The 26,495-nt window shown below is 47.1% G+C and overlaps 1 protein-coding gene across 1 annotated transcript; it reads left to right on the top strand.

Annotated features, from left to right (window-relative positions):
• The first annotated feature begins 2,299 nt into the window (after positions 1–2,299).
• Positions 2,300–24,007, top strand: LOC139579399 (von Willebrand factor A domain-containing protein 7-like). The gene is made up of 17 exons (XM_071407987.1): positions 2,300–2,505; positions 2,785–2,921; positions 4,064–4,208; positions 12,099–12,192; positions 13,504–13,635; positions 13,859–14,045; positions 15,223–15,392; positions 15,538–15,650; positions 15,957–16,073; positions 16,320–16,508; positions 16,744–16,876; positions 17,152–17,304; positions 17,905–17,997; positions 18,486–18,754; positions 18,903–19,036; positions 19,299–19,458; positions 23,591–24,007. Exons 1-17 carry the CDS (start codon positions 2,320–2,322, stop codon positions 23,990–23,992), a joined length of 2,814 nt encoding a protein of 937 aa, XP_071264088.1. The 5' UTR covers positions 2,300–2,319; the 3' UTR covers positions 23,993–24,007.
• Positions 24,008–26,495: the final 2,488 nt, after the last annotated feature.

Genomic DNA, 26,495 nt, shown 5'->3' with positions numbered 1-26,495 from the left:
ACATATGACATACATTTAATCTAGGACAGAAAGCAGCAGTACGGACCAGTATTGTTCCATTTCCCACCAGCCTTTCAGTGCAATGTTCTCCTTTTAACACTTGAGGAACTGAAGGCATTCAGCTAAAGGATATGGAGTTAAAACGGCCATGGTTGAGTTGAGCCATTGCCAAACACTTCAACAGGCCGCCCTTTGTATCTCTGAGGAGAACCTTGTGCAACAGGGAATAAAGTATGGTGGGGGGATAACAAGCTAGGAATATACACCTCTCTATGTTCATAGGTAATAGGGAATGCAGTATGGTGGGAGGATAACAGGCTAGGAATATACACCTCTCTATGTTCCTAGGTAATAGGGAATGCAGTATGGTGGGAGGATAACAGGCTAGGAATATACACCTCTCTATGTTCCTAGGTAATAGGGAATGCAGTATGGTGGGGGGATAACAGGCTAGGAATATACACCTCTCTATGTTCCTAGGTAATAGGGAATGCAGTATGGTGGGAGGATAACAGGCTAGGAATATACACCTCTCTATGTTCCTAGGTAATAGGGAATGCAGTATGGTGGGGGGAGAACAGGCTAGGAATATACACCTCTCTATGTTCCTAGGTAACAGGGAACAGGGAATGCAGTATGGTGGGAGGATAACAGGCTAGGAATATACACCTCTCTATGTTCCTAGGTAATAGGGAATGCAGTATGGTGGGAGGATAACAGGCTAGGAATATACACCTCTCTATGTTCCTAGGTAATAGGGAATGCAGTATGGTGGGAGGATAACAGGCTAGGAATATACACCTCTCTATGTTCCTAGGTAATAGGGAATGCAGTATGGTGGGAGGATAACAGGCTAGGAATATACACCTCTCTATGTTCCTAGGTAATAGGGAATGCCGTATGGTGGGGGGAGAACAGGCTAGGAATATACACCTCTCTATGTTCCTAGGTAACAGGGAACAGGGAATGCAGTATGGTGGGAGGATAACAGGCTAGGAATATACACCTCTCTATGTTCCTAGGTAATAGGGAATGCAGTATGGTGGGAGGATAACAGGCTAGGAATATACACCTCTCTATGTTCCTAGGTAATAGGGAATGCAGTATGGTGGGGGGATAACAGGCTAGGAATATACACCTCTCTATGTTCCTAGGTAATAGGGAATGCAGTATGGTGGGAGGATAACAGGCTAGGAATATACACCTCTCTATGTTCCTAGGTAATAGGGAATGCAGTATGGTGGGGGGAGAACAGGCTAGGAATATACACCTCTCTATGTTCCTAGGTAACAGGGAACAGGGAATGCAGTATGGTGGGAGGATAACAGGCTAGGAATATACACCTCTCTATGTTCCTAGGTAATAGGGAATGCAGTATGGTGGGAGGATAACAGGCTAGGAATATACACCTCTCTATGTTCCTAGGTAATAGGGAATGCAGTATGGTGGGAGGATAACAGGCTAGGAATATACACCTCTCTATGTTCCTAGGTAATAGGGAATGCAGTATGGTGGGAGGATAACAGGCTAGGAATATACACCTCTCTATGTTCCTAGGTAATAGGGAATGCCGTATGGTGGGGGGAGAACAGGCTAGGAATATACACCTCTCTATGTTCCTAGGTAACAGGGAACAGGGAATGCAGTATGGTGGGAGGATAACAGGCTAGGAATATACACCTCTCTATGTTCCTAGGTAATAGGGAATGCAGTATGGTGGGAGGATAACAGGCTAGGAATATACACCTCTCTATGTTCCTAGGTAATAGGGAATGCAGTATGGTGGGAGGATAACAGGCTAGGAATATACACCTCTCTATGTTCCTAGGTAATAGGGAATGCAGTATGGTGGGGGGATAACAGGCTAGGAATATACACCTCTCTATGTTCCTAGGTAATAGGGAATGCAGTATGGTGGGAGGATAACAGGCTAGGAATATACACCTCTCTATGTTCCTAGGTAACAGGGAATGCAGTATGGTGGGGGGATAACAGGCTAGGAATATACACCTCTCTATGTTCCTAGGTAATAAGGAATGCAGTGTGTGCCAGGACAGGGGCCAAGTACTAGTCTCTAATCAGTTTTGACAACGTCTAATTACATTTTACTGATGTATCATAAAGATGCTTCTGCATACTAACTACACCCTCATTATAGGACATGTTGGGTTGTGGCCAAGAGGTTTAACCACAGAGGCTGGGTCAGGGATTTCCTCTCTCTCTCACACACGCTCTTTCTCTCTCTCTCTCTCTTGCTCTCTCTCTCTCTCACTCACTCACCCCTCCATCCACCAGCCACCTCCCACTCCCCAAAGACTGATGATGTCACCGGTGCTGGGTGTGTCCTTCCTGGCCCTGGTCCTATCAGGAGGAGCCTGGGCTTTTGCTCCTATTGGGGGCGGAGCCTCCACCCACGTCAGCATCACGGGAACGGCCGTGCTACAGAAGGTCACGGACGTGTGCCGAGCCATCGCCGAGACAGAGGGAAGAGACTTCACTCCCACGGTAAGTGTGTGTGTGTGTGTGTGTGTGTGTGTGTGTGTGTGTGTGTGTGTGTGTGTGTGTGTGTGTGTGTGTGTGTGTGTGTGTGTGTGTGTGTGTGTGTGTGTGTGTGTGTGTGTGTGTGTGTGTGTGTGTGTGTGTGTGTGTGTGTGTGTGTGTGTGTGTGTGTGTGTGTGTGTGTGTGTGTGTGTGTGTGTGAGAGAGAGAGAGAGAGAGCGAGATGAAGAAAATAGAGTAGTGTGTCAGAATGTCTAACCTTTAACATCTGACCTTTCCCTTTAGGGTAACTCTGCTGAGGAGCTGGTCCAGGCCTGCCTGGGACCCAAAGCAACAGGTGAAGTGTCAGCAGCTAAGTTCAAATCTGCCCTGAACGAGATCTACATACAGAACGGACAGGTGGACAGAGACTTTGTCAACAGGTTGGTGCTCCATTGATAGAGGATGAGGTTCACTTATTATGTCAACAGGTTGGTGCTCCATTGATAGAGGATGAGGTTCACTTATTATGTCAACAGGTTGGTGCCCCATTGATAGAGGATGAGGTTCACTTATTATGTCAACAGGTTGGTGCTCCATTGATAGAGGATGAGGTTCCCTTATTATGTCAACAGGTTGGTGCTCCATTGATAGAGGATGAGGTTCCCTTATTATGTCAACAGGTTGGTGCTCCATTGATAGAGGATGAGGTTCACTTATTATGTCAACAGGTTGGTGCTCCATTGATAGAGGATGAGGTTCCCTTATTATGTCAACAGGTTGGTGCTCCATTGATAGAGGCTGAGGTTCCCTTATTATGTCAACAGGTTGGTGCTCCATTGATAGAGGATGAGGTTCCCTTATTATGTCAACAGGTTGGTGCTCCATTGATAGAGAATGAGGTTCCCTTATTATGTCAACAGGTTGGTGCTCCATTGATAGAGAATGAGGTTCACTTATTATGTCAACAGGTTGGTGCTCCATTGATAGAGGATGAGGTTCCCTTATTATGTCAATATGTTGGTGCTCCATTGATAGAGGATGAGGTTCACTTATTATGTCAACAGGTTGGTGCTCCATTGATAGAGGATGAGGTTCCCTTATTATGTCAACAGGTTGGTGCTCCATTGATAGAGGATGAGGTTCCCTTATTATGTCAACAGGTTGGTGCTCCATTGATAGAGGATGAGGTTCCCTTATTATGTCAACAGGTTGGTGCTCCATTGATAGAGGATGAGGTTCACTTATTATGTAAAATGCTTGGAGTGCTTGGAGGAAAGCAACATACAGGAAAGCAACATACGATTTTTATTCAATTTAATATTTAACTAGTTTTAAAAACAACTTAGTTTTCTTATCCAGCACATGTCATATGCTGCTCTCAAACCCTTTATTCCTAAGAACCTTATTGGAAAGGTTTAGGATGTGCATCACTCATACACCCTTCTTCTAGTGGATCTAATGTATGAACTAAATAAACAATTAATCATTGTCATTATTGTGCCAGTCCAAGTGAACATTTGGTATATCCCTCCTACAGTCTTTTCTATATAAAACCAATTGATCAAAATCTTTATTCTAACAGCCCAGCCCATCACTTCAACTCTGAGGCGTTTGCTGAGGGCCGGCGCCTTATAACTGATGGGGTGGCCAGCATCAAGGCCAACGTACAAAGTGAGAACTTCCAGGCTGCCAGAGAGACACTGGGGAGAGTACTACACACACTACAGGTAAGAGGAGAGAGAAGGGGAGGGGGGGGGGGGTGAAAGAGGGGATATGTAAACAGTACAGGTAGCTAGAGAGACACTGGGTAGAGGACTGTACACACTACATGTAGCTAGAGAGACACTGGGGAGAGGACTGTACACAGTACAGGTAGCTAGAGAGACACTGGGGAGAGGACTGTACACAGTACAGGTAGCTAGAGAGACACTGGGGAGAGTACTGTACACTATACAGGTAGCTAGAGAGACACTGGGGAGAGGACTGTACACAGTACAGGTAGCTAGAGAGACACTGGGGAGAGTACTGTACACAGTACAGGTAGCTAGAGAGACACTGGGGAGAGGACTGTAAACAGTACAGGTAGCTAGAGAGACACTGGGGAGAGGACTGTAAACAGTACGGGTAGCTAGAGAGACACTGGGGAGAGGACTGTACACAGTACTGGTAGCTAGAGAGACACTGGGAAGAGGACTGTACACAGTACTGGTAGCTAGAGAGACACTGGGTAGAGGACTGTACACACTACAGGTAGCTAGAGAGACACTGGGTAGAGGACTATACACAGTACAGGTAGCTAGAGAGACACTGGGTAGAGGACTGTACACACTACAGGTAGCTAGAGAGACACTGGGTAGAGGACTGTACACAGTACAGGTAGCTAGAGAGACACTGGGTAGAGGACTGTACACACTACAGGTAGCTAGAGAGACACTGGGTAGAGGACTGTACACAGTACAGGTAGCTAGAGAGACACTGGGTAGAGGACTATACACAGTACAGGTAGCTAGAGAGACAATGGGGAGAGTACTGTACACAGTACAGGTAGCTAGAGAGACACTGGGTAGAGGACTGTACACAGTACAGGTAGCTAGAGAGACACTGGGTAGAGGACTGTACACAGTACAGGTAGCTAGAGAGACACTGGGTAGAGGACTGTACACAGTACAGGTAGCTAGAGAGACACTGGGTAGAGGACTGTACACAGTACAGGTAGCTAGAGAGACACTGGGTAGAGGACTGTACACAGTACAGGTAGCAAGAGAGACACTGGGTAGAGGACTGTACACAGTACAGGTAGCTAGAGAGACACTGGGGAGAGTACTGTACACTATACAGGTAGCTAGAGAGACACTGGGGAGAGGACTGTACACAGTACACGTAGCTAGAGAGACACTGGGGAGAGTACTGTACACAGTACAGGTAGCTAGAGAGACACTGGGGAGAGGACTGTAAACAGTACAGGTAGCTAGAGAGACACTGGGTAGAGTACTGTACACAGTACAGGTAGCTAGAGAGACACTGGGTAGAGGACTGTACACAGTACAGGTAGCTAGAGAGACACTGGGGAGAGGACTGTAAACAGTACAGGTAGCTAGAGAGACACTGGGAAGAGGACTGTACACAGTACAGGAAGCTAGAGAGACACTGGGTAGAGGACTGTACACACTACAGGTAGCTAGAGAGACACTGGGTAGAGACCTGTACACAGTACAGGTAGCTAGAGAGACACTGGGTAGAGGACTGTACACAGTACAGGTACTAGAGAGACACTGGGTAGAGGACTGTACACACTACAGGTAGCTAGAGAGACACTGGGTAGAGACCTGTACACAGTACTGGTAGCTAGAGAGACACTGGGTAGAGGACTGTACATACTGCAGGTAGCTAGAGAGACACTGGGGAGAGGACTGTACACACTGCAGGTAGCTAGAGAGACACTGGGTAGAGGACTGTACACAGTACAGGTAGCTAGAGAGACACTGGGGAGAGTACTGTACACAGTACAGGTAGCTAGAGAGACACTGGGTAGAGGACTGTACATACTGCAGTTAGCTAGAGAGACACTGGGGAGAGGACTGTACACACTGCAGGTAGCTAGAGAGACACTGGGTAGAGGACTGTACACAGTACAGGTAGCTAGAGAGACACTGGGTAGAGGACTGTACACACTGCAGGTAGCTAGAGAGACACTGGGGAGAGGACTGTACACACTGCAGGTAGCTAGAGAGACACTGGGTAGAGGACTGTACACAGTACAGGTAGCTAGAGAGACACTGGGTAGATGACTGTACACACTGCAGGAAGCTAGAGAGACACTGGGTAGAGGACTGTACACACTGCAGGTAGCTAGAGAGACACTGGGGAGAGGACTGTACACAGTACAGGTAGCTAGAGAGACACTGGGGAGAGGACTGTACATAGTACAGGTAGCTAGAGAGACACTGGGGAGAGGACTGTACATAGTACAGGTAGCTAGAGAGACACTGGGGAGAGTACTGTACACAGTACAGGTAGCTAGAGAGACACTGGGTAGAGGACTGTACACAGTACAGGTAGCTAGAGAGACACTGGGAAGAGGACTGTACACAGTACAGGTAGCTAGAGAGACACTGGGGAGAGGACTATACACAGTACAGGTAGCTAGATAGACACTGGGTAGAGGACTGTACACACTGCAGGTAGCTAGAGAGACACTGGGTAGAGGACTGTACACACTGCAGGTAGCTAGATAGACACTGGGTAGAGGACTGTACACACTGCAGGTAGCTAGATAGACACTGGGTAGAGGACTGTACACACTGCAGGTAGCTAGAGAGACACTGGGTAGAGGACTGTACACCCTGCAGGTAGCTAGAGAGACACTGGGGAGAGGACTGTACATAGTACAGGTAGCTAGAGAGACACTGGGTAGAGGACTGTACACAGTACAGGTAGCTAGAGAGACACTGGGTAGAGGACTGTACACACTGCAGGTAGCTAGAGAGACACTGGGTAGAGGACTGTACACAGTACAGGTAGCTAGAGAGACACTGGGTAGAGGACTGTACACAGTACAGGTAGCTAGAGAGACACTGGATAGAGGACTGTACACAGTACAGGTAGCTAGAGAGACACTGGGGAGAGGACTGTACATAGTACAGGTAGCTAGAGAGACACTGGGGAGAGGACTGTACACAGTACAGGTAGCTAGAGAGACACTGGATAGAGGACTGTACACAGTACAGGTAGCTAGAGAGACACTGGGTAGAGGACTGTACACACTGCAGGTAGCTAGAGAGACACTGGGTAGAGGACTGTACACAGTACAGGTAGCTAGAGAGACACTGGGTAGAGGACTGTACACAGTACAGGTAGCTAGAGAGACACTGGGTAGAGGACTGTACACAGTACAGGTAGCTAGAGAGACACTGGGTAGAGGACTGTACACAGTACAGGTAGATAGAGAGACACTGGGTAGAGGACTGTACACAGTACAGGTAGCTAGAGAGACACTGGGTAGAGGACTGTACACAGTACAGGTAGCTAGAGAGACACTGGGTAGAGGACTGTACACAGTACAGGTAGCTAGAGAGACACTGGGTAGAGTACTGTACACAGTACAGGTAGCTAGAGAGACACTGGGTAGAGGACTGTACACAGTACAGGTAGCTAGAGAGACACTGGGTAGAGGACTGTACACACTGCAGGTAGCTAGAGAGACACTGGGTAGAGGACTGTACACAGTACAGGTAGCTAGAGAGACACTGGGTAGAGGACTGTACACAGTACAGGTAGCTAGAGAGACACTGGGTAGAGGACTGTACACACTGCAGGTAGCTAGAGAGACACTGGGTAGAGGACTGTACACAGTACAGGTAGCTAGAGAGACACTGGGTAGAGGACTGTACACAGTACAGGTAGCTAGAGAGACACTGGGTAGAGGACTGTACACAGTACAGGTAGCTAGAGAGACACTGGGTAGAGGACTGTACACAGTACAGGTAGCTAGAGAGACACTGGGTAGAGGACTGTACACAGTACAGGTAGCTAGAGAGACACTGGGTAGAGGACTGTACACAGTACAGGTAGCTAGAGAGACACTGGGTAGAGGACTGTACACAGTACAGGTAGCTAGAGAGACACTGGGTAGAGGACTGTACACAGTACAGGTAGCTAGAGAGACACTGGGTAGAGGACTGTACACAGTACAGGTAGCTAGAGAGACACTGGGTAGAGGACTGTACACAGTACAGGTAGCTAGAGAGACACTGGGTAGAGGACTGTACACAGTACAGGTAGCTAGAGAGACACTGGGTAGAGGACTGTACACACTGCAGGTAGCTAGAGAGACACTGGGTAGAGGACTGTACACAGTACAGGTAGCTAGAGAGACACTGGGTAGAGGACTGTACACAGTACAGGTAGCTAGAGAGACACTGGGGAGAGGACTGTACACAGTACAGGTAGCTAGAGAGACACTGGGTAGAGGACTGTACACAGTACAGGTAGCTAGAGAGACACTGGGGAGAGTACTGTACACAGTACAGGTAGCTAGAGAGACACTGGGTAGAGGACTGTACACAGTACTGGTAGCTAGAGAGACACTGGGGAGAGGACTGTACACAGTACAGGTAGCTAGAGAGACACTGGGTAGAGGACTGTAAACAGTACAGGTAGCTAGAGAGACACTGGGTAGAGGACTGTACACAGTACAGGTAGCTAGAGAGACACTGGGTAGAGGACTGTACACAGTACAGGTAGCTAGAGAGACACTGGGTAGAGGACTGTACACAGTACAGGTAGCTAGAGAGACACTGGGTAGAGGACTGTACACACTGCAGGTAGCTAGAGAGACACTGGGTAGAGGACTGTACACAGTACAGGTAGCTAGAGAGACACTGGGTAGAGGACTGTACACAGTACAGGTAGCTAGAGAGACACTGGGTAGATGACTGTACACACTGCAGGTAGCTAGAGAGACACTGGGTAGAGGACTGTAAACAGTACAGGTAGCTAGAGAGACACTGGGTAGAGGACTGTACACAGTACAGGTAGCTAGAGAGACACTGGGTAGAGGACTGTACACAGTACAGGTAGCTAGAGAGACACTGGGTAGAGGACTGTACACAGTACAGGTAGCTAGAGAGACACTGGGTAGAGGACTGTACACAGTACTGGTAGCTAGAGAGACACTGGGTAGAGGACTGTACACACTGCAGGTAGCTAGAGAGACACTGGGTAGAGGACTGTACACAGTACAGGTAGCTAGAGAGACACTGGGTAGAGGACTGTACACAGTACTGGTAGCTAGAGAGACACTGGGTAGAGGACTGTACACACTGCAGGTAGCTAGAGAGACACTGGGTAGAGGACTGTACACAGTACAGGTAGCTAGATAGACACTGGGGAGAGTACTGTACACAGTACAGGTAGCTAGAGAGACACTGGGGAGAGTACTGTACACACTGCAGGTAGCTAGAGAGACACTGGGTAGAGGACTGTACACACTGCAGGTAGCTAGAGAGACACTGGGTAGAGGACTGTACACACTGCAGGTAGCTAGAGAGACACTGGGTAGAGGACTGTACACACTGCAGGTAGCTAGAGAGACACTGGGGAGAGTACTGTACACAGTACAGGTAGCTAGAGAGACACTGGGGAGAGTACTGTACACAGTACAGGTAGCTAGAGAGACACTGGGGAGAGGACTGTACACACTGCAGGTAGCTAGAGAGACACTGGGTAGAGGACTGTACACACTGCAGGTAGCTAGAGAGACACTGGGTAGAGGACTGTACACAGTACAGGTAGCTAGAGAGACACTGGGGAGAGTACTGTACACAGTACAGGTAGCTAGAGAGACACTGGGTAGAGGACTGTACACACTGCAGGTAGCTAGAGAGACACTGGGTAGAGGACTGTACACACTGCAGGTAGCTAGAGAGACACTGGGTAGAGGACTGTACACACTGCAGGTAGCTAGAGAGACACTGGGTAGAGGACTGTACACACTGCAGGTAGCTAGAGAGACACTGGGGAGAGTACTGTACACACTGCAGGTAGCTAGAGAGACACTGGGTAGAGGACTGTACACACTGCAGGTAGCTAGAGAGACACTGGGTAGAGGACTGTACACTATACAGGTAGCTAGAGAGACACAGGGGAGAGGACTGTACACAGTACAGGTAGCTAGAGAGACACTGGGTAGAGGACTGTACACAGTACAGGTAGCTAGAGAGACACTGGGTAGAGGACTGTACATACTGCAGTTAGCTAGAGAGACACTGGGGAGAGGACTGTACACAGTACAGGTAGCTAGAGAGACACTGGGTAGAGGACTGTACATACTGCAGTTAGCTAGAGAGACACTGGGGAGAGGACTGTACACAGTACAGGTAGCTAGAGAGACACTGGGTAGAGGACTGTACACAGTACAGGTAGCTAGAGAGACACTGGGTAGAGGACTGTACACAGTACAGGTAGCTAGAGAGACACTGGGTAGAGGACTGTACACAGTACAGGTAGCTAGAGAGACACTGGGTAGAGGACTGTACACAGTACAGGTAGCTAGAGAGACACTGGGTAGAGGACTGTACATACTGCAGTTAGCTAGAGAGACACTGGGGAGAGGACTGTACACAGTACAGGTAGCTAGAGAGACACTGGGTAGAGGACTGTACACAGTACAGGTAGCTAGAGAGACACTGGGTAGAGGACTGTACACAGTACAGGTAGCTAGAGAGACACTGGGTAGAGGACTGTACACAGTACAGGTAGCTAGAGAGACACTGGGTAGAGGACTGTACACAGTACAGGTAGCTAGAGAGACACTGGGTAGAGGACTGTACACAGTACAGGTAGCTAGAGAGACACTGGGTAGAGGACTGTACACAGTACAGGTAGCTAGAGAGACACTGGGTAGAGGACTGTACACAGTACAGGTAGCTAGAGAGACACTGGGTAGAGGACTGTACACAGTACAGGTAGCTAGAGAGACACTGGGTAGAGGACTGTACACAGTACAGGTAGCTAGAGAGACACTGGGTAGAGGACTGTACATAGTACAGGTAGCTAGAGAGACACTGGGTAGAGGACTGTACACAGTACCGCTCTTTTCTAGTGCTGCTAAATGTTTTGTTGTGCTCCTAACTTGTGTATGGGGCGGTACGTATCCTCGCGGTTAGAATGCTGGGCCAGTAACCGAAAGGTTGCTGGATCAAATCCTTGAGCTAACGAGGTAAAAATCTGTCGTTCTGCCCCTGAACAATGTTCCCCGGTAGGCCATCATTGTAATTAACTGATTTGCCTCGTTAAATGAAGGTTAACAACATTTTTTTTTTTACAAATTAATTAATAAAATAACAAATGTGTTTGGAGCACCAGTGTGATTAGAGCCCTGACTGCAGGTAAGGGGAGAGAGGAAGAGGAAGAGGGAGGAGTGGGAGAGGGAGAGAGAGGAGTAGGAGTGGGAGTGGGAGAGGGAGGTTGAGAAAGGAGAGGGAGAGAGGTGAGTGGGAGAGGGAGGAGAGAGAGGAGAGGGAGAAAGATGAGTGGAAAAGGGAGAGAGAGGAGTGGGAGAGGGAGACAGAGGAGTGGGAGTGGGAGTGGGAGAGAGAGGAGTGGGAGTGGGAGAGGGAGGAGTGGGAGAGGGATGAGAGAGAGGAGAGGGAGAGAGATGAGTGGAAAAGGGAGAGATGGGAGTGGGAGAGGGAGAGAGAGGAGTGGGAGTGGGAGAGAGAGGAGTGGGAGTGGGAGAGGGAGGAGTGGGAAAGGGAGGAGAGAGAGGAGATGGAGAGAGGGAAGTGGGAGAGGGAGATGGAGGAGTGGGAGAGGGAGGAGAGAGAGGAGAGGGAGAGAGGAGTGGAAGAGGGGGTGGAAGGGAAAGAGGGAGAAAGTCTGAACTTCGAGGAATGAAGAGAGATAAGGTAAGGAATAAAAGGATAGAGGGAGAAGGGGGAGGGGAGAGAAAGAAAACATCTATCTCACCTCATCTCTCGTTTCATATTTCACCTTGGCTCAAGTGTTATCATCTGAACCAAGTTCACTTCTGTCTTGAGGTGTCTGTAATAGGGAATTAGATAGATATCTTTCCCACAGACACAGACTTGGTATATAATGCATGCTTGTTTTGTCAGGACTTCTACAGCCACAGTAACTGGGTGGATCTGGGATACACTGAACCCTACGCCAACCTGATCCGCCCCGATCTCCCACTGGAAAACCTGGCAGGTAGGGTGGGCTTGTGTTAAAGCAACAACGAGGACAGCTAGGCGTGGGAACCAACTGGATGGAGGGAGGGAGGGAGGGAGGGAGGGAGGGAGGGAGGGAGGGAGGGAGGGCAGGGAGGACAGGGAAGGAGGGAGGAAGGGTGGTCAGGCAGGGAAGGAGGTAGGGAGGGTGGGTGGTAGGGCAGGGAATGTAGGAGGGAGGGAGGGTGGTAGGGCAGGGAATGTAGGAGGGAGGGAGGGTGGTAGGGCAGGGAATGTAGGAGGGAGGGAGGGTGGTAGGGCAGGGAAGGTAGGAGGGAGGGAAGGTGGTAGGGCAGGGAAGGAAGGAGGGACGGAGGGTGGTAGGGCAGGGAAGGAAGGAGGGAGGAGTGCTTGGAATGTTAGAGAAAAAGTATGACAGCAGATTAAAAAGGAGAGACAAAGAGAGAAATCTGCTGCCACCTCTGGCTTCATACAATAGTGAGGTCATTAAGGGTTTACAGGAAGTCTAAAGGGCAGACAGAGAGGGACACAAACACACACGTAATCTCCGATGTTCAACAGAGCAAGATAAAGCAGAACAGTCTGAGGGAATTATGGGTTAGAGAAAGGATCACCACGCCCATTTAGGGTTTAGGAGTGTGTGTGTGTGTGTGTGTGCGTGCGTGCGTGGGTCATTCTTGATTTGTGGTGGTAAATAAGGTCCCTTGACAATTTACTTAACTGTTATTTTAAAATAAAAAATATTTAAGTCCTTTATACTGCAACCCATCTACACTACCGGTCAAACGTTTAAGAACACCTACTCATTCAAGTTTTTTTTTACTGTTTTCTACATTGTAGAATAACAGTGAAGACATCAACACTCTGAAATAACACATGGAATCATGTAGTAACCAAAAAAGTGTTAAACAAATCAAAATATATTTTATATTTGAGATTCTTCAAATAGCCATATATATCTATTATTTTGAATAGACGGTGAACAAAATGATATAAGATATTGTATGAAAAAAATATATAAACAAAGGCTATTAAAATACCTATTTTGTTTTCAAATCATAAAGATTTGAGCATTTGTGGCCTCCATTTCAGAAAATCCTAATTGACTTCAAATGTCTCCTTGGTGTTACCATCATTGATGTTACTACTCCTACTCGTGGCAGAATGTTATTATAATGGTAAAAACTATTTAAAGTTATTAAGCTGCTATATTGGTTCATTTAGAATGGTAACATGCGTTCATATCAATAAAATAAAAAATGTATATATGTATTTTTAATGCCACCGTAATTCAAGAACCACTCTTAAACGTTGTGATTTGGTTGGGTAGATGTCAGCACCCCGACCTGCAGTGACTGTGTCAGTGGGGGGTTCTGTTCCAACTCCATCCTGCCTAACATCCTTAATGAGAAGAAACTCACCTCTGGGTACATGGGGATCTTCTCTGCAGCTAAGCCTAAAGGTACAAACACACACACACACACACACACACACACACACACACACACACACACACACACACACACACACACACACACACACACACACACACACACACACACACACACACACACACACACACACACACACACACACACACACACACACACACACACACACACCTACCTTCCCCAGATACCCGCACACTCTCTGTATAACACCCATCATCACCTCTCTTCTCCCAGGTAAGTGTAGTCATGGCGGTGCAGCTGACCTGACCAGCTCTGAGGTTCCTCGCGGGGGCATCAGCAAGGACGAGCGTCGCTCTGACAACGTGGCCCTGCACACCGCTGCTGTCACCGTGGCAACGACCGCCACCCTCCAGCTGCTGCATGACATCCGGGGCGCCGCCGGTGACAACAACTACCTACGGTACGGAGAGGGGTAGAGGGGGATGAAGTGGAAAGGTAGAGGGGGGAGAAGGTGAGGAGAGGGGTAGAGGGGGGAGAAGGGGAGGAGAGGGGTAGAGGGGGGTGAAGGGGAGGAGAGGGGTAGAGGGGTAGAGGGGGGAGAAGGTGAGGAGAGGAGAGGGGTAGAGGGGGGTGAAGGTGAGGAGAGGGGTAGAGGGGGGAGAAGGTGAGGAGAGGGGTAGAGGGGGGAGAAGGTGAGGAGAGGGGTAGAGGGGGATGAAGGTGAGGAGAGGGGTAGAGGGGGGTGAAGGTGAGGAGAGGGGTAGAGGGGGGAGAAGGTGAGGAGAGGGGTAGAGGGGGGAGAAGGTGAGGAGAGGGGTAGAGGGGGGAGAAGGTGAGGAGAGGGGTAGAGGGGGGTGAAGGAGAGGAGAGAGGTAGAGGGGGGTGAAGGAGAGGAAGGGGGTAGAGGGGGGAGAAGGGGAGGTGAGGGGTAGAGGGGGGTGAAGAAGAGGAGTGGGGTAGAGGGGGATGAAGTGGAAAGGTAGAGGGGGGAAGGAGAGGAGAGGGGTAGAGAGGGGGTGAAGCAGAGGAGACGGGTAGAGGGGGGAGAGGGGTAGAGGGGGTTGAAGGAGATGGGGGAGATAGAGAGGTGAAGGGGAGTAGAGGGGTAGATGGGTGAAGGGGAGGAAAGGGGTAGATGGGGTGAGTGGGAGAAGAAGGGTAGAGGAGGGTCAAGGGGAGGATAGGGGTAGAGGGGTGGTGAAAGGGAGGAGAGGGGTAAAGGGGGTAAAGGAGAGGAGAGGGGGGTGAAGGGGAAGAGAGGGGTAGAGGGGTGGTGAAGGGGAGGAGAGGGTTAGAGGGGGGTGAAGGGGAGGAGAAGGGTAGAGGGGGGTGAAGGGGAGGAGAGGGGTAGAGGGGTGGTGAAAGGGAGGAGAAGGGTAGAGGGGGTGAAGGGGAGGAGAAGGGTAGAGGGGGGTGAAGGGGAGGGGAGGGGTAGAGGGGTGGTGAAGGGGAGGAGAGGGTTAGAGGGGGGTGAAGGGGAGGAGAAGGGTAGAGGGGGGTGAAGGGGAGGAGAGGGGTAGTGGGGTGGTGAAAGGGAGGAGAAGGGTAGAGGGGGGTGAAGGGCAGGAGTGGGGGGTAAGAGGGAATTACCCACGTTGAAGTTACTCACAATCTATCTATCTCTCTCTCTCCCACAGCCTCATGGGTATAGCGCGATCGTCAGTGGTTGCTTTTGTGATCGACACTACGGGGAGCATGAAGGATGACATCCTCGAAGCCAAACGAGTCGTCAATGAGATCATCGACAGCAAGAAGGGAACGCAGGATGAGCCCTCCCAGTACATCCTGGTCCCATTCAATGACCCAGGTAAAGCTGGCTTTACACTCCACCAAGCATTCTCCTTAGCAAAACATCACTGACAAACTCTGGCAGTCACCGAAATGCTGGTGCGGTTTGTGGTTAAGTCAGGAAGTGGTTAGTGATCAGTGTGTGTTTGTGTGTGTGTGTGTAGGGTTCGGACCCCTGATAAGAACGACAAACCCTGATGTTATGAAAACAGAGATCGCTAAACTCAAGGCTGATGGAGGCGGAGACCTCCCTGAGATGTGCCTATCAGGCCTACAGGTACAGTGATTGACATGGCTATATTCCAATCAGGTTTCAGATATAATCCCATTCTTTCTTTATGGTGCACCTGACAATAAATAAATAAACTAAGCATTCTCTCTCTCTCTCTCTCTCTCTCTCTCTCTCTCTCTCTCTCTCTCTCTCTCTCTCTCTCTCTCTCTCTCTCTCTCTCTCTCTCTCTCTCTCTCTCTCTCTCTCTCTCTCTCTCTCTCTCTCTCTCTCTCTCTCTCTCTCTCTCTCTCTCTCTCTCTCTCTCTCTCTCTCTCTCTCTCTCTCTCTCTCTCTCTCTCTCTCTCTCTCTAGTTGGCGCTGACCGGTGCCCCTGCGTCGTCCCACATCTATGTTTTCACAGATGCCGTTGCCAAGGACATTGCGTTAAAGGACACCATCGTGGCCCTGATCAGGAGCACCAAGTCAACCGTGAGCACTTCCTCAAACACCTCCTCAAACACTTCCTGTTTTAGAAGACACCATGTCCTGCAGTTCAGGATCTTATTAATTAGGGCACACAGTAGCAAACCGCAGGAAAATGTTTTGCAACGGCAAATGAAAACTAGCAATTCTTATTGGAGAGGTAGTCACTCCCATTTTTCTTTCTTTCTTCGTTTGGTGCCTAATGAATACGACCAGGCAAACTCTCTCAAACACACCTATGTGTCTCTCCAGGTGTCTTTCTTCATGACTGGTGCTGGTGCTGGTGCTAGAAGGAGGAGGCGTGGAGTAGAGTCCAGGGCAGCTACATTCGAGACCTACAAGGACCTGGCGCTGGCGTCTGGTGGTCAAGCCATTGGAGTCACCAAAGACAATCTGCCCCAGGCCACTGACGTCATCATCGACTCCTCCACCTCCGCTCTGGTGAGTCAACGGTGGTGGCCATTTTGTTTTATATCAGTAGTTGATTTTAAATAATTCAAAACTTGATCAATTTAAAAACACGTGCTTTATAAATAATGAATTTTAGAAATGCCTAGACATAATATTTATATCTATGATAATTAAATCCTCCACGTTACAATAAAACAACAACATACTCTACATCACCTCTTCTTTCTATCTTCCTCACTCATTCTGTCCTCCTCCTCCTCCTCAGGTGACAGTCCTACAGCGAGCGAGGAACCCAGGCAAAGCTGAGACGTTCTCCTTCCTGCTGGACGAGTCTCTGAACAACATCACCATCTACATCACTGGAAAGTCCCTCACCTTCACCCTGAAGAACCCTGCAGGTAGGAACCTCCAACACCTACACACTGATCTAATATCAGTTTTCAGGTAAAGGTTCACCTAACTGAATAGGATGACATTTCCCCTAGACACTGATCTAAGGTTAGTTTTTCCTCCTCATTGGTTAAGACCTGTTTTGCGTGTTTGAGTATGTAGCTATCTTAATGTTTTTAAGGCATAAAGCACATTTCAACAAGGTATCATGAACCAGGTATAGCCCATTGACAGTATGTTTGACTGTTATCCTATTTGACTGTCACCCTCCTTGCCCCTACAGGTGTGACCCAGAAACAGAGTGAAACCAACGGGAAACTGGGGACCGTCCAGACGGTGGGCAACCTCTACCGCGTCCGTCTGGCCACCAACAAACAGACAGGATTATGGGAAATCAGCATGAACTCCAACCAGCCCTACACACTGAAGGTCACGGGTGAGTTACCATAGAGATACGTCTGTTCCATTAAATATGTGTGTTATGCTCATGCTCACCACTAGATGGAAGCCTTGATACACACAGAGCCCAGACCTGGGTTAATCAATAATCAATTCAAATATGTCACATGCACCAAATACAAGAGGTGTAGGTAGACCTTACAGTGAAATGCTTACTTATGAGCCCTTAACCCACAATTCAGTGTTTAAAAAAGTAAATAAGAAAAAGCAAGAAAAAAATGATCCCGAGTCAATGTTCAGGGGTACAGGTTAGTCGAGGTAATTGAGGTAATATGTACATGTAGGTAGGGGTAAAGTGACATCACCTAACCTTCACTCTTTTAAATCATGTACAAATATGTCAAAAAGTATTGGAACCCAGGTCTGGCAGAGCCATAAGAGAAGGGAGAGAATACAGCCCTGACTGACTGTGTGTGTGTGTGTGTGTGTGTGTGTGTGTGTGTGTGTGTGTGTGTGTGTGTGTGTGTGTGTGTGTGTGTGTGTGTGTGTGTGTGTGTGTGTGTGTGTGTGTGTGTGTGTGTGTGTGTGTGTGTGTGTGTGTGTGTGTGTGTGTGTGTGTGTGTGTCTCTCTATCCAGGTCAGAGTACCATTGCCTTCATTTATGACTTTGTGGAGACCTTCGAGGGACCTCACCCAGGATATGCCCTCATCTCTGGCCGTCCAAAAACAGGTAAAACGCTACAACATCATCTTAAAATCATTATCATACCAGCAGGTAATCTGTCAATCACAATTATACTAAGGCGACATCATGGCGACATCATGGATACATCATCTACATGAATGCAGCTGCCACTTCGTTAAAGCCGTTAGAGGCAGATGATCATTGTGCACGTCGTTTTTCTCACTGGCGAGAGGTTTTGCACTCATCGCTGTATTCTCTATCAGAAAGTAGGCTGGTCCTCCTTGATGTTGTGTAGGTCGAAACAATGCATTCTGTTCATTTTTAAAGCCTACTTAATCATAGTCATAAAAAGCAATTAATTGTAATTTATAATAATTGATCTGAACCTAGAAATAGTTACATAGCCACACCCTTCAAGATAATTTTCCTCCTCTCTCTCTCTCCCTCTTTTTCTCTCCCTACCCCTACACTCGTCCTCCTCTCTCTCTCCCTCTCTTTCCCTCCATTCCTCCTCTCTTCTCTCCTTCTCCCAGGTATGCCTGCCATGCTGTTGGTATCAGTGTTGGGCAGAAAGGGCCCAGCCTCTGTAAAGGTGGCCAACGTTGCCTTGGTGACAGTGTCAGGGTCAGAGGTCGTAGGCGGGGCCCTGGAAGACATGGGCAACGGGGACTTCCTGGTTACGGTAACCAAGGTCCCTGCGGGGGAGTTTGTGGTGCTGTTGAACGGGACAGACGTGGTCTCCTCCACCGTGTTCCAGAGACAGTCCACCACTCAGATGTCCGTCTCCAAGGTTACCATCAAGGTAAGTGATGATGACACACTTCCTGTTTACGTTGAAAATCGGCTTTCATTTGTAAATTATGAAGGAGCCTATACTGCACATTAAAAAAAAGTGGACCTCACAACAACTCCTCAACAATTCCTCTTTCTTGTTCTTCTTGTCTTCTCAGGCCGTGGTGGACAGAAGCATGGAGCCTGGTAAACCCTTCACCCTTCCCTTCACCGTCATGACCGACGCCACTGGAGGCAGCTACAAAATCAGTGCCAGAAACGACAGAGACTTCAAAATGAATGTCCCTGGCAGGTAGGGATCAGGTCTGGAATATCCTAAGACTAGTCCCAGATCTGCTTGTTCTGTCTGGCCAACTCCTATGGTCATTTTCACGTGGCACATTGACCACAGGCGTTGGCAATTTAAGCACAAACAGATCTGGGACCAGGTTATCTGGTTAAAATTAGCTTCTTCTCCGCTAGCAAAATGACTCAACATTACTAATTATGGTCCTCTCTTGGCATCGTTTGTATTGACACTTAATGCTAACCCATTGCTGATGCTAACTTAACAGCATCGCTGTGACCACTGGAGGAAACGCCACCGGTGAACTGACCATCACGGTGCCCGCCAACACACCATCAGGAACAGACGTCACCCTGACCATCGAGGCTGTGGCCCCCGGGGCGTCCGACTCCAACTACGCCGTCCTGCGCCTCTCTGTCGTCACCAAGGTAACATCAGCTATATATACAGATAGATAGAAATATATTATCCTGAACAAAAACAAACACAACATACAACAATTTTAAAGAGTTACAGTTCATATAAGGAAATCAGTCAATTTAAATAAATTCATTAGGCCCTAATCTATGGATTTCACATGACTGGGAATACAGATATGCATCTGTTGGTCACAGATAACTTAGGGGTGTGGATCAGAAAACCGGTCAGTATCTGGTGTGACCATCCATTTGCCTCAGGCAGAGCGACACATTTTCTTCGCATAGAGTTGATCAGGCTGTTGATTGTGGCCTGTAGAATGTAGTCCCACTCATATTCAATGGCTGTCCGAAGTTACTGGATATTGGCTGGAACTGGAACACGCTATCGTACATGTCGATCCAGAGCATTCCAAACATGCTCAATGGGTGACATGTCTGGTGAGTATGCAGGCAATGGAAGAACTGCAACATTTTCAGCTTCCAGGAATTGTATACAGATCCTTTTGACATGGGGCCGTGCATTATCATGCTGAAACATGAATGGCACGACAATTGGCCTCGGGATCTCACGGTATCTCTGTGCATTCAAATTGCCATTGATAAAATGCAATTGTGTTTGTTGTCCATCGCTTATGCCGGCACATACCATAACACCACCGCCACCATGGGGCACTCTGTTCACAACGTTGACATCAGAAATTAGCTCGCACACACGACACCATACACATGGTCTGCGGTTGTGAGGCCAGTTGGACGTACTGCCAAATTCTCTAAAACAACACTATGGTACGGCTTATGGTAGATAAATTAACATTCAACTCTCTGGCAACAGCTCTGATGGACATTCCTGCAGTCAGCATGCCAATTGCACGCTCCCTCAAAACTTGAGACATCTTTGGCATTGTGTTGTATGACAAAACTGCACATTTTAGAGCGGCCTTTTATTGTCCCCAGCACAAGGTGCACCTGTGTAATGATCATGCTGTTTAATCAGCTTCTTCATATGCCGCACCTGTCAGGTGGATGGATTATCTTGGCAAAAGAGAAATGCTCACAAACAGGGATGTAAACAAATTTGTTCACAACATTTGAGAGAAATACGCTTTTTGTTTTTGTATTTCTGTGATCTTTTATTACAGCTCATGAAATATGGGACTAACACTTTACATGTTGAGTTAATATTTTTTGTTGTATAGAACCCTGTGTGTGCATTCTAATGTGACATCACAATGGGTGTAGAAATGTAAAACAGTAGAGGTATAGATAAAGATACACTAGAGAGCTGAAAGGCCTATAATGGCCGTCTCCACTCTATGGGCCATCTCCACTCTATGGGCCGTCTCCACTCTATGGGCCGTCTCCACTCTATGGGCCGTCTCCATTCTATGGGCCATCTCCACTATATGGCCTGTCTCCACTTCCAAATAGCCTCCTTTCCTCATCTCTTCTCCCTCATCATCATGATCACGGTCTCTTCTCTTTCTCTCTCTTCTTTCTCTTTCATCTCTCTCAATTCAATTCAATTCAAGGGGCTTTATTGGCATGGGAAACATATGTTAACATTGTCAAAGCAAGTGAAGTAGATAATATACAAAAGTGAAATAAACAATAAAAATGAAGAGTAAACATTACACTCACAGAAGTTCCAAAAGAATAAATACATTACAAATGTCATATTATGTATATATACAGTGTTGTAACAATGTACAAATAGTTAAAGTACAAAAGGGAAAATAAATAAGCATAAATATGGGTTGTATTTACAATGGTGTTTGTTCTTCACTGGTTGACCTTTTCTTGTGGCAACAGGTCACAAATATTGCTGCTGTGATGGCACACTGTGGTATTTCATTGGGAGTTTCATTGGGAGTTTATCAAAATCTGAATTGTCTTCAAATTCTTTGTGAATCTGTGTAATCTGAGGGAAATATGTGTCTCTAATATGGTCATACATTGGGCATGAGGTTAGGAAGTGCAGCTCAGTTTCCACCTCATTTTGTGGGCAGTGTGCACATAGCCTGTCTTCTCTTGAGAGCCGGGTCTGCCTACGGCGGCCTTTCTCAATAGCAAGACTATGCTCACTGAGTCTGTACATAGTCAAAGCTTTCCTTAATTTTGGGTCAGTCACAGTGGTCAGGTATTCTGCCACCTTGTACTCTCTGTTTAGGGCCAAATAGCATTCCAGTTTGCTCAGTTTTTTTGTCCATTTTTCCAATGTGTCAAGTAATTATCTTTTTGTTTTCTCATGATTTGGTTGGGTCTAATTGTGTTGCTGTCCTGGGGCTCTGTGGGGTGTGTTTGTGTTTGTGAACAGAGCCAGGACCAGCTTGCTTAGGGGCTCTTCTCCAGGTTCACCTCTCTGTAGGTGATGGCTTTGTTATGGAAGGTTTGGGAATCGCTTCCTTTTAGGTGGTTGTAGAATTGAACAAATCTTTTCTGGATTTTGATAATTAGTGGGTATCGGCTTAATTCTGCTCTGCATACATTATTTGGTGTTCTACGTTGTACACTGAGGATATTTTTGCAGAATTCTGCATGCAGAGTTTCAATTTGGTGTTTGTCCTATTTTGTGAATTCTTGGTTGGTGAGCAGACCCAGACCTCACAACCATAAAGATAAATGGGTTCTATAACTGATTCAAGTATTTTTAGCCAGATCCTAATTGGTATGTCACATTTTATGTTCCTTTTGTTGGCATAGAAGCCCTTCTTGCCTTGTCTCTCAGATCATTCACAGCTTTGTGGAAGTTACCTGTGGTGCTGATGTTTAGGCCAAGGTATGTATAGTTTTCCGTGTGCTCTAGGGCAATGGTGTCTAGATGGAATTTGTATTTGTGGTCCTGGTGACTGGACCTTTTTTGGAACAACATTATTTTGGTCTTACTGAGATTTAATGTCAGGGCCCAGGTCTGGCAGAATCTGTGCAGAATATCTAGGTGCTGCTGTAAGCCCTCCTTGGTTGGTGACGGAAGCACCAGATCGTCAGCAAACAATAGACATTTGACTTCAGATTCTAGTAGGATGAGGCCAGGTGCTGCAGACTTTTCTAGTGCCGTTGCCAATTCATTGATGTATATGTTGAAGAGAATGGGGCTTAAGCTGCATCCTTGTCTCACTCCACAGCCCTTTGGGAAGAAATGTGTATGTTTTTTGCCTATTTTAACCGCACACTTGTTGTTTGTGTACATGGATTTTATAATGTCGTATCTTTTTCCCCAACACCACTTTCCATCAATTTGTATAGCAGACCCTCATGCCAAATTGAGTCAAAGGCTTTTTTTTATCAACAAAGCATGAGAAGACTTTGCCTTAGTTTTGGTTTGTTTGTTTGTCAATTATGGTGTGTAGGATGAATACGTAGTCTGTTGTACCGGGGGTGAGATGCATGGGGTGGGCAAGAGGGGCATAGGTCTGATCTGAGGGGTCCTAAACGTGGTGTGGGCATGGTTGACTTGTGGGGGTGTTGATTGGTTGGGGTGGGGGTGTGTATGTGGCTGGTGGTGTTGTGGTCTGGATGTTGGTCCTCTCGGCGTGTGTCCTCTATGTGTACTTCCGGGAGGGTCCCACAGGTCTGGGAGTGTCTCGCTGGTCTGGGTGGGGTGGCTATTGATCTGTTTCTCCTATGTGAAGTGTTGGGGCTACGTTTGAGAGTGATGTCCTGGTTGGAGTAGACTGTTCAACTCTCCTGCCATTGTTGGGCTAAAGGGATTTGACACCTCTCACTTAATTTAGCATTCAGTCCTCAGAAAGTAATGTAAAGTATTTTTCTTCTTGGCTTTTGGAAATAAAATATAGCTTCAGACTAAGCATTACTCACTCAGTTCCTGGTTGGATGTTGTTTTCAGGTTTCTGTTGTTTTCCAGAGCATTTGCTGTATAGCGTTGGAATAATAATCTTTGGTAGTTGTAAGCCTTCCAGGTGATTCCGTAATTCCGTCCAAAATCAGGTTGTAGGTTTTGATTTTTGATTTGGAGTGAAGGTTATGTTGTAGAGGGTAGCATCCTGTATATGTTCCTGACAAAAAAATCTAAATGTATCTAACTCTAAATCGATATTTTTTTAAGAACATGCTGAAAAATGCAGGAGCTCATCTGATCATGACCTCTCTCTCTCTTTCTCTGTGCCCCCCCCCCCCCCCCCAGGTGACAGATTTCACCCCTCCCCAGTGTGAGGTGGTCAGCGTCTCGGTGGTCGACTGCCCAGCTGACCCAGCAGCCTGCAGCTCCGCCTTCTGGCAGCTCTCTGCCAACATGACCGACGGTGTCAATGGCACAGGCATCGCCAGAGTCACACACCGCCAGGGAGCGGGTAACCTCACCCACACGGACCTGAAGCAGACGGTTGTTGCAGCAGCGTTCAACGCTTCGTGCTGCTCTCTGACAGTGGAGCTGGTGGCGGTGGACAAGGCCATGAATGTCGGCACCTGTCGGTTTTCCATCGTCCGCAACGCGGGACCGCCCTCCCTTGCTCTGTCCCTCCCACTGTTGGTGTGTCTGCTGGTCTCTGCCTTCTTCACTACGTCCCTCAGAGACTTACTTATCTGATCTAATGCTGCATTAATAACCAAGTGCGAAGGTGGAAATTACCCGTTGTGAAGTTGTAAATACCTGTTGGATTCATTCACGTGCTTTGAACTCGTTGAGAAACGCAAATTGGTCAACAAGCTACTTTAACCATAAACTAAAAGTACAGCTTTCACGCTTTTAAACAAATTATAGTGTTCAAAAACCATTTTAATAATGTTTTGTTGTTGCATTTAACTGCTGAACATGATGTTATTGAGTTAATATCCTTAGTAGGTGATGTTAGAGGTCAACATGTGGAAGAAGATGTTGCTCAGGGATGATAGACTAGTAATTACCAGTTGGAGGGGCATTCAAGCGGATTTTCCCAGTCGTATGTGGTAAATACCACCTTCCCACGTGGTTGTGAACGCAGGGTAAGGCACATGTTTTGACTGCCTGACCAATGCTGCCTCGAAGTTAAAAGGTTATGCTCCAGACCGACTACATTGCAGACATTGCATTGCATCAACAATGGTTCGTGTGACAAAGCCAACATTTAAATGAATGTCACTTTAAAAACTGCCAGCAGTACTCTCTCTCTGTGCACTTTCTCAACATGTTATTTGCACTGTAAGATTGATGTTTAATTTTTGTAAGTCTCCAGTTACATCTCTGTCATGAATAAAAAGCTACTGTGTGAATGACTACTGTGTGAGTGACTCATGTTAGTTGTTTTGTTATAATACGGAGGTAGTTTAGTAGCCATGTGAAACCAGCCTGATCTCGATAGCTCACATTCAGTTTCGCTTCACGTATTAAACTAAGCAGCTGTTAGTCTGCTTGACTAGGCTAGTAGTTATTCATTTGTAAACACTTCTGAAAACATAATTCCACTTTGACATTGTGGGGTATTGTGCGTAGGCCAGTGACACAAAATATAAATGTAATCCATTTTAAATTCAGGCTGTAACACAACATTTTAGGGAAAAAGTCAAAGGGTGTGAATACACCGTGTACAACAAATATGGAGTGACAGGGTTTTCGTCAGACTTTTCCAAAAGTAGGTTTCAGTAGGCTGGCTATGTGTTATGAATTACGTTCTTATACATTGGATACATTACAATTACCTTCAGAAAGTGAACGTAGAAGGTCATGTCAAAGTAGAAATCTTTTTTTTTTATTTTACAAATGATTTAAACATTTTAATCTGAAATGTCTTGAGTCAGTAAGTATTCAACCCTTTTGTTATGGCAACGCCCAAATAAGATCAGTAGTCAAATGTTGCTTAACATACAGTGAAGAGTTCCGTAAACAGCAGTCCCTCACATATCCAGTACTCTGGATATGAACACTGATTGTCCCACTATTCTCCTTGGCTTGATGACCTGTAAGGTACCACAACACAGTTCTCCACTCCACCACCACACAGTTCTCCACTCCACCACCACACAGTTCTCCACTCCACCACCACACAGTTCTCCACTCCACCACCATAAGGGCCTCCACTCCTCCAAAACCTGCAGTAGAAACAACAGAGTTATACTGACCACTCTCTCAGAACCTAGAGTATGAACAACACAGAGTTAGGCTGACCTCTCTCTCAGAACCTAGAGTATGAACAACACAGAGTTAGACTGACCTCTCTCTCAGAACCTAGAGTATGAACAACACAGAGTTAGACTGACCTCTCTCTCAGAACCTAGAGTATGAACAACACAGAGTTAGACTGACCTCTCTCTCAGAACCTAGAGTATGAACAACACAGAGTTAGACTGACCTCTCTCTCAGAACCTAGAGTATGAACAACACAGAGTTAGACTGACCTCTCTCTCAGAACCTAGAGTATGAACAACACAGAGTTAGACTGACCTCTCTCTCAGAACCTAGAGTATGAACAACACAGAGTTAGACTGACCTCTCTCTCAGAACCTAGAGTATGAACAACACAGAGTTAGACTGACCTCTCTCTCAGAACCTAGAGTATGAACAACACAGAGTTAGACTGACCTCTCTCTCAGAACCTAGAGTATGAACAACACAGAGTTAGACTGACCTCTCTCTCAGAACCTAGAGTATGAACAACACAGAGTTAGACTGACCTCTCTCTCAGAACCTAGAGTATGAACAACACAAAGTTAGACTGACCACTCTCTCAGAATCTAGAGTATGAACAACACAGAGAATCAGTCCTACTCCTTCCACTGTGGTCAGTGTTATCCCATGATTTTGGAATTAGATGGTCGACGAGCAGGTGTCCACATACTGTTGACCATGTAGTGTACAGATAGATTAGTTAGACACAGACAGACAGACAGACAGACAGACAGACAGACAGACAGACAGACAGACAGACAGACAGACAGACAGACAGACAGACAGACAGACAGACAGACAGACAGATAGACAGATAGATAGACAGATAGACAGATAGACAGATAGACAGATAGACAGATAGATAGATAGATAGGATAGACTCAGCAAAAAAAGAAACATCCCTTTTTCAGGACCCTGTCTTTCAAGGATAATTCGTAAAAATACAAAT

The sequence above is a fragment of the Salvelinus alpinus genome, chromosome 6 (genome assembly GCF_045679555.1).
Source record: "Salvelinus alpinus chromosome 6, SLU_Salpinus.1, whole genome shotgun sequence".
NCBI lineage: Eukaryota > Metazoa > Chordata > Actinopteri > Salmoniformes > Salmonidae > Salvelinus > Salvelinus alpinus.
Note: the sequence above shows the minus strand (reverse complement) of the source record. Positions and strands in the feature narration are given on the sequence as shown.